At 39.9% G+C, this 13,721-nt stretch overlaps 1 protein-coding gene across 3 annotated transcripts in view; it reads left to right on the top strand.

Annotated features, from left to right (window-relative positions):
* Window positions 1-13,721, top strand: part of SPoCk (secretory pathway calcium atpase) — an 80,472-nt gene that overhangs the window by 10,887 nt on the left and 55,864 nt on the right. For all 3 annotated transcript variants that reach the window (XM_077647326.1, XM_077647327.1, XM_077647325.1), the window contains exons 2-7: window positions 107-358; window positions 2,077-2,166; window positions 7,389-7,424; window positions 8,806-8,867; window positions 12,235-12,343; window positions 12,872-13,024. In XM_077647326.1, the coding sequence (XP_077503452.1) occupies window positions 107-358; window positions 2,077-2,166; window positions 7,389-7,424; window positions 8,806-8,867; window positions 12,235-12,343; window positions 12,872-13,024 (702 nt within the window). The remainder of the gene's footprint in view (window positions 1-106; window positions 359-2,076; window positions 2,167-7,388; window positions 7,425-8,805; window positions 8,868-12,234; window positions 12,344-12,871; window positions 13,025-13,721) is intronic.

Here is a 13,721-nt window from a genome sequence, read left to right as displayed (position 1 = left end):
ATGCTAAGGACTGATAATAGTGCACATTTTGCAGTTTTCTGTGCCCAGAGGTTGTTGGGCAGGTTTGGGACACGTGTGACTCTAGAAACTGTGCTGCTACATGTAGGAGGCTGGTGGGGGCAGCGCCTCCGACTCTGACAACGACGCGGAGGCATTGCCATTGGCCCACGGGGCGGCCGAGGGCATGCACACTGAGGAGGCCTGCCAGCTGCCCTTTGAAGTGGTGGCTGAGCGGCTGGGCACTGACCTGCGTCGGGGCCTGTCCTGGAATGAGGCCCACCGCCGCCTCCTCACTGTAGGGGCCAATGAGTTCGAGGTGCGTCAGGAAGAACCACTGTGTAAGAAGTACCTCGACCAGGTATGTGCACATTCATGGCACTTTGTTTTCATGCTTTATGTTTTTGCTGACAGTGCATGTACATGCGTTGACTTTACAAGCAGTAATGTTGGCAGTTGCTACGTAAAGCTCATTTAAGCATGTGGCAAAGTATGAGTGCGCATTGAAGGAACGTAGCCAGAGAGGAGTGGCAGCCGTGGACAGTTTTTGACTAGAGCAGCATAATGTGCAGCGCATGCTGTGGCCGTCTGTATTGGCTACCTCATTGTAATAATAAGCGAGGCATTTGTTCATGCTGATGTTAGTCTGAAAGCTATGATCTCGGCAACACTATCTTTGGGGTTCATCGAGGAAGTTTGTGCTGCGCAAGCATTTTTTCTCTATTTCTTGACTATTTATTTCGCGTCTTTCACTTAGTACATGCTTTGTAGCTACACTAAAATGAAACATGATCGAAAGAGCATATGACGATTTACAATTTCTGATCATTGAATTGACTGCAAACTCAACTCTTGTTCATTTTTTAGTGCAGTCACTGCTTTGGGGCTCTCAAAATTACTGTCCAGTTTGTTCAGCAAAAGCTTTTTCTTTTAGATGAGAAACTCGCAGTTGAAAGGAAAAATTCATTATTTATATGAATAATAATGTTATATGGTTCAGTTCATGATACCACATGATACCAAATGTAACATCATGAATTTGTGCTCTGATTATCTCAACGGCATATGACAGTGCCAATGCAGCCTTTCTTTTTCTTTTTTCGTTTCCATGCTGTAAGCTTTTCGGATTGTATTTGAGACACATTACTTGATAAGAAGCCACTCCAAGCCACAAAGTATCTTCTTTTATTACACACGTGTTATTCTGCCAAACAGTTACTCAGGCAGAGCCAGCCAGCTTGTTATTGCAAAATTACCATAATTTAAAGTACAATACATGGTCAGTCGCCGCAGATACTGCATATTTTTACTTTCTGTTTTAACAACCTCTGCATTGGTGAAGCCTTTGTATCTAACATCCTTGAAAGGTGATGTGTCAATCGGACCCTCTTCGTATTTTGGTTTGTAGTCTTTATGCAGACTATCATTGGAGTCATTGGTGAGGCTGCAGTTTGGCATACAAGTTTCTTTGTTTTCAGATTTATTGTCTATGATTCTCATGACTTTCTTATATAGTAACTTTTTCTGCTAGTTACTGCTCACCTCAGTAATCACTTTTTGTTTTTTCCCTATTTTACATGTCCTGTGTTAGATTTACCTTCATGTTTAGCGATACTGAGTGGTTGGACATACATACATTCTGTCCTATAACTAGGGTTCACTCTAGGTGGCCTCGGAAGAAATGCTGAGTGGAGCTAATTTGTATAAATAGACCCACCACAATGGCTCAGTGGCTTTGAGGTTAGGCTGCTGATCCCAAGGGTTTGGGTTCGATCCCAGCCACAGGGGCTGTAATCGATGGCGGTGAAATACAAAAATGCTTGTGTGCTGTACGATGTCAGCACACATTAGGAAACCCCAGGTGGTCTAATTAATCCGGAGCCCTCTACTATGGTGTACCATAGCCTGAGTTGCTTTGGTACATAAAAACCCCACAGTCCCCAAACTAAATAAATTAAATCGTGTTGAGGCATTGATGGGGAATCTGCTTGCTGCATAAATTGAATCTTTTGCTGTTTGTATAGATAAATGTGTCTGATCGCGGTGCTAATCAATATTACTTTCCTTTTCTCTCTGCAGTTCAAGAACCCACTCATTGTGCTCCTTTTGGCATCAGCTGTTGTCAGTGTCTGCATGCAGCAATTCGATGATGCATTCAGCATTACTGCTGTAAGTGAATAGACTCTTCTATATGTTCATTTGGTAATTAACGCAACCATGCTTTGCTGCTTTAAAGCTAACACTTTTATTACTATTTTTGTTTTTTGTTTGTTCACATGTGATAGCAAGTCTTTTACGATGAGGATATTGGTGCATGCGCTGCTTTGGCCACTTGTGGTGGTGGTTCACAGATTTTCATTAATAATTTCAGCAGTGCAGCTCCATCTAAATGACATTGCATGTGAGAAGTGGCCCTTTTCGGAAAAGAAAAATAACGTTTTTTTTTTTTTTTCAAAGCTGGATTATTGGAACACATCTGCAAATTCCTAGTCAATTTGTTATCATGTCATCATATTCTCTAGAAACAGCATCTTTCATAGGGCGGTGTAGGAGCAGATACGGTGCTTGAAATGCACTAGCGAGTAACCTTTCAGAAGTGCTGTGAATCAGCATAACAGCAATGCAGAAACATTCTGAGAAGGGTCTCTAAGGAACGTTGGCAGCAAATGTCAGATACATTAAATTTTTTTTTTGTTTCCTCTCATCACAGCTGCAACAGCTGTGTGGGCTGTGCTGTTTGCTTGACTTGCAGTGTTTCTTGGAGGAGAACCAAAGCAGCTGCGTTATGTTAAACACACAGCTATTTTCTTCTTATTTCTTTTTAGTGTTCTGAAAATGTCTCTGTGTGCAGGTGGCACACATGTCATGCTGTCATCACAATGGGGGTGTCTTTTTTTTTCTCCTTTTTTTTGTTTATAGTAGTGCGAATTGTTAGTTTATGTTTGTTTCAATTTTTAATCTTTGGTAACGGCGACTTGTACTGCAGAAAAGTTAATGTAAAACTACCACTAGCAGACATTTATCCTCAAGCTTCAGTATTTTTAATATTTCTGTGATTTTCTTAAATCATAGTTTTGTTGGAAGCTCTCTTTTTAGTTGAGGGTAAATGGTGTTAATAAGCATCTCTACACCTGATACATGATGTCGGAAGCAATTTCAATCGGTCCTGTGTATGTAACATGCTTTGTGATAGCTTGTGCATTAATTTTTATAGGGAATTTTTTTTTTATAGTTGCTAGCTTGCCTTTCTTGCTTCACGTGCACACACGTATGCTCACATACATTTGCATATGTGCACCAGTGTTTGCTTGCATTCGTAATGTGATCCATCTCCAGAAATGAAGAATTGCACAAACAAGGAACTTGACAGATCTTTTTCAGGATGAAGTAATAAGCAACACTTCAAAATATTGCTTAGCAGAGACTTGCCAACCATTTTCAACGACATCTGTGCCCATTTTATGGCTGAAGGCAACACGTGTAAAGTTTAATCTTGCAGACGTCACTGCTGGCTCTTGGCCTTTTGGAGGCTGAAATGACCTTTTCCGCAGTTTTGTAGTTCACTGCACATTGGCCAGCTGCTGAACTGAAAAAAAGAACTGTTAGGAGTTTTTACTTTTTGTATTATTTTATTCAGTTTTATATTACATCATGGAAGCACTTTTTGTGAGCAGTGAAAATAAAATGATGCCTAATATATACAACATTAAGTGCAGCTCTAACCGAATTGTTAATGTGTGTCTGTTTATTGCATTTGTGTAGCTGACATTTTTTTCTCGTACTTTTTCTTAACAAAGCGCATTAATAATTCACGATGCAAGTGTTAAACAAAATAATTGTTGAAAAAAATTTAATAAACTTTTTAATGGCGAAAAATTCCCGTGCACTTTATCGCCCTTTTTTGGCTTAATGAGAAGGCTGCTAAGTTACGGGTTTACATCGGCAGCTGTCTAAAGCATCATATGATCTAGTGTATCTGTTGCATTCAAGCTTTATGGTAAATTTTAGATCCATGTGTATAAGCTAGCTGATGCTGTGTAAATGATGCAGAGTGGTTAGAAATGACCGCAGTGTTTTAAGCCATCATACTTGACTGGCACAAGGAGTTCGAGCATAATGACTTAACTTTGTAATGCAATAAATATAGATTTGGGGGTTGTGTCAGTAAGGTGTATGCCAGGGATCGTGGCTCACGTTGCCGGATTCTTGTCTCCCTTGGGCAGCTAGCTGGAAAAGGGGTAGGGGAGTAAATAGGAGAGATCTGCGCACCCCTCATGCCATGTATGACTATTTCAACTGTGCCACCTCAGACATAGCAGAAGTCAAATAATGACTTATGGCTGGGGACAGTGCTAAGGCAAAAGATTACTACCGTTTGATTTCCATGCAAGGTATGTGTAGCTACAAGCTTACAAGTAATACATGATGGGTTATTGGCCAGTATAAAGAATGCACAGGGATGAAGAGGTGTAGTAGAAATTTAAAAGAAACGAAAGATACGAAAGATGCAAGAGACGAAAGAAAAAGAAACGAAAGATCCAAGAAAGATGCTATTGGCATGGGACTTCTGAACCAAAGGCTAAATAAAATCCTTAGGGCAACTGGGCTCTCTGGTGTGTACATAAAGATGCTAATGAGGGGCACTTCTGCCACTGTCCTTCTTGCAGAGAACGCGTTTTATTATTTTTTGTGAGATGTGAATTATTACTGCTCCCCCACTGAGAATACAGTATCCTTCTTTATTCTCGAGGTCCATCACGATTTTAAATTCAATGTTTTTAATGTATATGAAAGCAGAATTAGCATGCAATTTCTTCCATTGTGCTATTTTTTTATGCCTGGAAATTTTTTAGTGCCTGTATGGATGCGCTGGTGTATATGCATGTTGGTGCATACATTCTGAATTGTCAAAGTGTCAGTTTAGAAGTAAGTCTCTATGCAGTGATGTGAAAATGGCAGCTTTGTAACTCATTTTGTTCCTCGGGTTTTGGAAAGCTTTTTGAAAAAGAACACTGGAAAAACTTTTTCAGCTTTTTTAATAGAACATTAAAAAGCTTACCACCCTTTGAATACTCTTTTTTAGGTTCTCCTGCCAACAAACATAATGAGCTAAACAGTTAATATTAGGTATAACAAAAATTGACACTTTTTCACAAAACTTGTTTTTTTCTGTTTGTGTTGTATGCAGTTGTACTAGTGATAGCTCTTTTTAAGAAGGGACGCAGCTTTCAAATCCCGAAAATCTCGAAAAAAAATTGAATTTTACAGAACACCAGATTTCATATCTATAAGGTCTTTCTAAATATATCCTGAAATATTTTCCCCGAAAATAGCCCAGAAATGACTTTAAAAATGTTCTTTGTGACCGTAGATAGCAAATAACTTGCTGAGATCTTCGTGAAATTGCCAGTTTTTTTCAAAAGTGATTTTTGACCTGACTGCCCTGCTTGCAGAAAGCATAGCTTGACAATGGCTTCATGTATTTTAATGCAGTTTGTTGCATTGTGTTCCTTGACAAGTTCTTCATGCAGCGACATTCCTGTATTTCTGCTTTACTTTCTAATTTTTTTTCACTCTTTCACTCTTTTGACATGACTGTAATGAGTGCATTATGCAAGCATGGATATATTGTTTTGGAGAATGCCACATCATGAGCCACTCCTTTGGATAAAACTTCAAGAGTGACTCTATAAGCTCCTGCCATGTTCTGTTTCACGCCAGGCTTTCTGCATGTTTGATATAGCAATGAAGACAAAAATTTATAATATATAAACTACTCGGTATATATGAGTAAAAATTTGTATTTATTCATTTAGTCCACTTCCCAATAAGCATGCCAAAGTTCATTGCTCTACGAAAAAATTAAAAAGAGGTGAAAGCCGCATCCCCCTTTTTAGAATTTTTTTTTTTGGAGGTGGGGGGGCGGGGTCAGTAGTTTAACTTTGGTTGGGCTTTTAGCCTCGTGCAGACCGGCAGCAGGCATGCCGGGGAGCTTTCTTTAAAAGGTTGTTTTTGTCATGTTATGCATCCGCCTTCCGGTAGAGAGGCAGTTCGAACACCTGCTTTGCCCTCATTAGGGGTGCTCAGCTGCCTCTGTCTGTCCACATGTGCCACAGCTGTCGTTTTAGCTGTAGGATTTGGATCACTGCACTCAAAATATGCATGTGAGGTGCTTTGGAGCTGCATGCATTTTTTTTTTTCTATTAAGGATGGGGTTTCACGCTTGCACAGCCATTATTTTTCAGTGTTTGTGCGATCACTGTGGCTCTCTCGTTTATAATAAAAAAACAAGTTTTAGCTCTACCTTTCAACGATACAAGTTTTAGCTCTACCTTTCAACGATATGTCACCATGAAAAGGAAGGTCTGGGCATTATGTGCCCAAACCTCCATGGGTCGCATTTTCTTGGTGATGGTTAAGTTTGCACAGTGAAAACTAAAAAACTACTTAGTGCTACTCAAAGAAATCTTGCACACGTAACGAAATGTGTGTGCTTTTTAAATCTGCTAAGAATGCTTGCATTTTGTCAGTTAGACCGGAAGTTATCATGCTTCTATTAAGCGTCATTTTTGGTCATTTTTTTAGACCACCGGTTCTAAATCCGCTAGAGTCAAAAACCTCTTGGCATTTACTGAGATTAACATATCATCTGAACCCTACAGAAGCAACCCTCTTTTTGGTGCAGTAGTTTTTCCAAAAACGACACGCGAGCTGGAAGTACTTTGCTCACTCCACTTGTGCCACCTTTTATCATTTTTAACAATGCATATTGGTGAGAACTAAATATATTTCTCTTTCTGAAGAGCTAAAACTTGTTTTTCTATCTTAACACAGTGATATCGCAAACATTGTGAAAAATGGTCAGTGGTCGCCACCAGCATGAAACCTCATCCTTGATATTTTTATACTGGCAGACTGCTATTTGTGACTGCATGTTAACAGCCGCATATGCTAGTTTACTTACTCGAAAGTTACCTGCAATATCTAGACCCATTTTTGTGCATGTGTAACTAAATCGGTGACCTCAGTCAAGCTTTACTATCCATATTACTTCTAGCTTGGGCTTTTGCTACTGGGCAGTCATTAGTTTATTGAAAAGAGAACAGTGATCCACCTTTCATTAGGTTGATGACTTCTTTATAAGGGGAGAAAATAAATTAAATGAAATATTCCATCGACTTTTTGATCTAGCTGGTTGAACTGAATTGTTTCCTGAATTATGATCTCAAAAAATAATTCTGTGCCAGCGTGTAGGATTGCCCATGAAATTGGTGTAATGCGAATTATGCACTGCTTGTATAGCATTTCTTCAGCTTCTTTCTTTTTAATAAAGATTGGAATTTATGCTTGAAGTTTCAATAATTTTTTTTGCTTTTTTTTTTTTTCCACAGGCTATAATCATTGTGGTGACAGTTGCCTTTGTCCAGGTTAGTACTTTTCCCGTTAAACTCTATTGGGTGCTGAATCTGGTTTTCTATTTTTTTTTATTTTTTAGCTGTGGTTACAGCATTTGTGGAAAGCTGCAGGCCTCCTTGAATGAATTAGCATGTCCCATGCTGTTTGCCAGTAGTGACCACAAATCGTAATCCTTTTGAATCTTGGCCAAAACTGGCTTCACTTGAGATCTGCATTCTCACCAAACCTAGCAACTTATTTGGCAGGAATCATATTTCATCATACTGCGGTATGATTTCTGCTTGCAGGTGCAGTATGATTCCCACAGGAATCATATTGCACAATCATACTGCACATGCTGTCTTATTACTGTAATTATCTGATGTTGACTGGCAGGCATAGTCTATGCAAATAGCAAGAATAGTCGTACACAAACACTGCATCCACCAAACAAGATTTGAAGAGTTGAGTGAATAGTAGACCGGCATTTACTATTGGCCTCATGTGGCATGGTCACGGAAGTGAGTTGTACAATGGAAAGAGCTGTAGGAGCAAGTGTTTGCCATCAGGTTCCATGGCATCTGAACACTGAACTCTTGCTGGCTTCTAAAACAACAGTTGGAAGCCTCTTTTTGTAACAGGAATGTGCCTGGCTGGTCGATATGTGGGCACTGCTTTTTAGGCTTTTATATTTTTAAATTATTATTGTTACCTTTAAAATATGCCTACATTGTTAATAAACAGATGGCTAAAATCGTAAAATGTCTGAGCAGTTAAAGGCAATATTTGTTGTCGGTTTGGATCACAAATCAAACTGCAGCAGTCCTTTCTTCCCTTTTTATTATTTGTGTGCTTTTGAAAGAGAAGTCACAGTATAGGTTTTTTTTGTCTTATAAAAGGTGTGTGGTCAGTTTACTTTAGTGTGTATCTCATGTCCTTGTTTTTATTTTCATAAGGATTTAGCTTAGTTATATGCGATGAATTGCAGACCGCTCTTATTATGATTAGTGATGCATAACAATCTTACGTGGCCCATAGCAGTGTAAATAAGTTTAAATAATGTTACTTCAATAGTTGGTATCTATGATTAATATTTTCCAAGTTATCTGCATGGTGAAATATTTAGTGTAAACATGAAATTGTGACAGGTACTTCAAATGTCTATTTTCTCCTAGTATTTGTGTGACAGCGGAATTTGCAGAGCTGGAAATTTTAGACGGGTGGGGTAGCTGAGATCTGTGTGGCTTTTAGGGAACAGGATGAGGTGAGTGAATATAGTCAACTGCAGCTTCCGTGTGCATTTTGCAATTTTTTTTTTAGTTTAGTCTTGAGAAAGGTGAAAAGTGTGTTATTGCTCTGTGCAGCTCAATGTGCTTTGTATCACTGTGCCTGGTAATTGCTTTTTCAATACAGGAGTACCGTTCAGAAAAGTCACTTGAAGAGTTGAATAAATTAGTGCCCCCGACCTGCCACTGGTGAGTTTAGAGTTTACACTCTGTCATGTGATGTGATGTCAGTTTTGGGATTAGCCTGATCTAAATGCTTTGCTGCATTAGGCCAAAGCACGCATGCTTGTACAAGTTAGCGTGCTTAGCAAGTTAGCAGAAATTTCCGGAGCCCTTCACTACGATGTCCTTCATAGCCTGAGTCGCTTTGGGACGTTAAACCCTGTAAACCCATAAAACATTTGAATAGGAAATGAAGAAATAGCAACTTGAAAAGGCTATAAGCCCTTATATGACGTTAGTCTGCGTCATCAGAAATTGTCGTTCAAGAGAGGTGAATGCATATTTTAGGGAAGACTGAGTTTTGTTTAGACAACAGCATAATCATCACATACCCATGGCTGTACACTTTCCTGCACTCAAAGGGATAACTGTTTTTGTAAGCATGTGCAAATAGTGAATTTTAAGTTCCAAGCGAATTCGAAGCAAAAAGCTGTTGTGTTCAAATAATTTCGAAGCGAAGTGAAAGGACACCAAAATTTTGCTTCTGTGTTTTCTTCTTTCAAACGATGCATTAGACATTGTTATACATGGAGCACCCCTTGGCATTCTTCTACGACCAATGAAGAATTTATAATGAATTTTTTTCTTTTTCTTGACACTTCTTCGGTTTTGGCTTAATCAACCGAACGATGGCTGTGATGTGTAGTTGAACTTTAGGTCACATGAGGCACGAAAAAAAAAAGGCGATTTTTTGTCTTTCTAGTTCTTGAAGCAGGTTTGTTTAAGGGGAGACGCCAGTCTTGAATTGAACATTTTTATTATTAAAGATATCGTAATGAAATTAGGTATATGTATGTGTTTCTTCATCCTGTTTTAAAAAATATATTTAGTTTCAGTGTATCTCAGTTAGTTTCCATAATATAGGAAAATAATCCTAATTAGGTGAATTCTTATGGGTTGTTAAGACACTTTCTTTCTACATTTTTTGGTTTCGACTAAAATGGGGCTGTAGCCAAAGACCTGCCCTCTGGAGCTATGCTAATTATATTGTTGTTGAAGTACATCATCTTATAAAAATGTTAAATTTTATCCAAGCACCATAATTATGAAGTATAATTAGATGAGATTATGGTTCACAAAATTTGAAATGTTTGACTCAATTAAACAAATACAGCATAGCTCTGCAGTTCTTTCTGAATTCAACGGTATAAGAATAATTGAAATTGCACCATAAAACATAAGTTCCGTAGGGCTAGTCATGTTGGCAAAAAACACTAAGCTGAGAAAATCGCATTTGAAGTGAGTGCGCCAGCCATTCGGAGGTCGTTGTCAAGGCCTTAAAAAACAGCTTAATGCAGACGTTCCGAAAATATTACACAGTAGTGAGTAATACCAGGTAATGGGTAATACCAGGTAGGGGGGAAGAGGACCAGCTTTCAAATAAAACCAAGATGGCGGCCATTGGGGACGCGATTGTCGGAAGCGACGGGCGCGAAGTCTTACCACATTTCGCTCCGAAATCACCATTTCCAAATTAGTAGGCACGAAATATATAATAGATATTTAAGTAGTTGGAGGTCGAATCTAGACCTTAAATTTTCTAGGCAGGAACTTTAGTAGAGTGCATTTATCTCAAATATGCCATTTTTTGCAAAATCAAAGTTTTCGCATTTTTTTATCATTTCAAGACCCGCGTGTCTCCTTAAGTGCTATTGTGGGTCGAAACTATGTGTCAACGTTTATATTGTAGTTTTTCTGTGCCTCACGTGACCTAAAGCTCAACTGCATGTCACAGCCATCCTTCGGCTGATCAAACCAAAACAGCATGAGAGAAGAAATTCAATATTAAACTATTTAGTGGTGTTAGGTGAATACCACGCAGTGATCCATGTATTCTAATGTCTAACGCATCATTTGAAAGAAGAAAACACATGATAAAATTTGGTGTCTGTAGTCCTTGAATACTTTAGAATCGAAGCAAATAGTTTGCGACTGCAAATGTAGTAGCATGAAAAGGAGTCAGTTTATTAGAGCTCAGTAGCATGCACCAAAAGACTTGGTTTGCAGAATTCACTTACGCAGCTAAAGTTTTAAAAAGAACTATAACAAATAAAAATAAGCAGTTTCAAACTTGCAATTGGCAGTGTTCAGTCAACAGCAAGCTAAAGTTCACTAAGCATCGTAATCTCAAGCCCTTACTTACCATGCGATTCCTCATAAGCTGCTGATTTTAAATATATAAGTTGCTGAAAGATTTTTTCAGACACGATTCAATTCAGAGTCTAGACTTGCGCGACAGAGTCTCGCATCCCAGGCTTCGTGTGTAACCATGGCTCTACCCCAAAAAGTCTGCTGAAACTTTTTTTTTTCCCACATAATAAACCCTGCCCCCAGATTCATGTCAGTTTTTCTGGAAAAACAGTGGGTTCATTACACGAGTACATATGGCATGTGGCTTTCACTGGCGGCTTCTGCTTCGCGGGCCTGAACTTGTGGATCCTGGTGCCTTTCAAGGACGGCCCCTACTTGCCGAGGCCGTACTTGAGGATCTTGCCATCCTTCACGGGTGGCTTGGAGATTGCGCACCTGCATATTGGGGTTTGCACGCATCATTTGTTTGGCCTTGGCCTGTTGCTCCTGCCCTGAATACTTATGAGGATGTAATGGCTCTTCGTCCGCTTGCGCACCTTCGCACTTGCGAGCCCTGGCTGCTTGTTTATGCGCCGCATCCTTTGCTGAAGATTTTGCATGACATTGTTCTCTCATGTGACTGATGCGAGGTTCTCCCACACATAGAAGCTCTTTGTTGCGGCTGACTCACTGCTCCTTTGTGTATGTGTGGGACCCACCATCAACATACGCAGTACACCATCTGCTCCACTCCTCCTTGCACTTCCTCCTGCGCTTCGTCTGGCATATGCACAAAGGCTTCATGTTGACAGCACAACCTGCTACTGCGCTCAGGCAGGGAACCTTCATCTTTAGAGCTAGCGCACTAAAAAGTGCCCTTCACACGAGTTGGTGGAATGAAGGCATGCACATGACTGCTATCCTTTTTTGTTACCTCTCGACCAAGCTAAGCAATGCCTGGTGGCAATTTGCTTGTCGCTTTGGTCTTCTGCTGTGCTTACTTCACTGTGCATCCGTACCAGTTATGATTTTATTTCAGCTCCTTTACGTTGGTTGCTTTGTAACTTAATGTCTTCTGCTTTTATATAATAGTGCTTTGAATAATTCAGTACAAAAACTACAATGAAACATGTGAACGTAGCAGTGTCTAAGTTAAAAAGGAAGTGAGTCTTTTTGCTTTCTTTTCTTTTTTTAGAAATTGAGGATACTTGCAGTTTTGTTGTCAGCTTCATTTGGATGTACCTTTCTTCTCTCTGTCCATCAGTTTAAGGGGTGGCCAAGCAGAAACATTTCTTGCAAAGAATCTCGTTCCTGGTGATATTATCATTCTGAATGTTGGAGATCGTGTGCCAGCTGACATCCGATTATTCAGTGTAAGTATTGTAAATAGATCAGTCAGTAGAACGTTGTGTGCTTATTTCACAATTGGTTGGCCACTGCTACTGTGATAATTATGTTTATCTTACTGTCAACTGCTGCAGAGTCCTGATCGGCATTTTATATCATGTCCTAAAACGCAGCTGACAGTTCCTGTTGTTTTGAGTCTGACAACTCTGCCAGATTGTTCTAGAAACAGAATTAAAAGGACCAGATGTCATTCTGTTTCGTTTTTGTCATAAAGCTTGCATACTTGTTTGACAACTTTGTGCACTCATTGAGGATATTTTAATGCATTGAGGTGAGAACTGGGAAGCTTTTACTTGCACTTGATAATTATTTAAAAAGAAAGGTACTTCACAGTAACCTTGTTGTTCGAGGTGCTTATGTATGGTACAGGCAGTAATTTCAAAATCATGCATGCTTCTACATGATTGCTCAAAATTTTTGCGCATTGAGTGTTTGTGACCTTTGTAGCAATGCCAAACTACCCTAGTTACATGTCTTGCCTCAACACCATGCAGGCCGTCGACCTTATGATTGATGAGAGCAGTTTCACTGGTGAAACTGAGCCAGCAGCCAAGGTGACCGCACCACTGGAGAAAGCAGGCAATGGCATTGCCTCGAAACGCAACCTTGCCTTTATGGGCACCCTTGTCCGTTATGGCAATGGCAGGGTAAACACAACTTTCTTAAATTTCAGCTCCTGGATTTTATCTTGTACCCATTTGGCATGTTTTATGCCAAATGAAGTGTTCTTCATGTGACTTCTCGCTAGATGTCCCTAATTTGTAATCCTCTCTGAAGAAACGTGTACAAAACGTTTGTATACACATTGGTGAAGTGTAATTGTAGAACGGCCATCTTTTGGTAAATGCTAGACTATTTAATAGTTCAATGCCTCTTAGTATGTGTAAAATTTTCCCATCTTTTGGTACAGTCCTTTTGGCATCTTTGTACATTTAATCATTGTTGTCACTCTGAGGATATCTGCGGTTATTGGTTAGGCCAGGAATCTTCACCTTAAAAACTATGCTAGCGCTCTGGAAAGAGTTCTTCACACGAAGACAAGCAAGAGCAGAATACGTGGAGAGACACCTAGCCACACAGGAAAACACGGTGTACACGGACGCAGGACTATATCCGAGGGATAGACGCAACAACATTACGAGAGTGGCGGTGGCGGTCGTAGACCACACGGGCGACACGATCAGCTGCGCATCCGCGAGAGGACGTACGGTGGCAGAAGGGGAGGAGATCGCTGTGGCGCTTGCAGCGGTCGAAGGCTACCGCAGAAACAAGCCACAGATTATAATAACGGACTCCAAAACGGCCTGCAGACGATATCAGCAAGGAAGGATCTGCAGGGAGGCC

Source organism: Amblyomma americanum, chromosome 1 (genome assembly GCF_052857255.1).
Source record: "Amblyomma americanum isolate KBUSLIRL-KWMA chromosome 1, ASM5285725v1, whole genome shotgun sequence".
Taxonomy (NCBI): Eukaryota; Metazoa; Arthropoda; class Arachnida; order Ixodida; family Ixodidae; genus Amblyomma; species Amblyomma americanum.
This window is presented reverse-complemented; position numbering and strand designations above follow the sequence as displayed.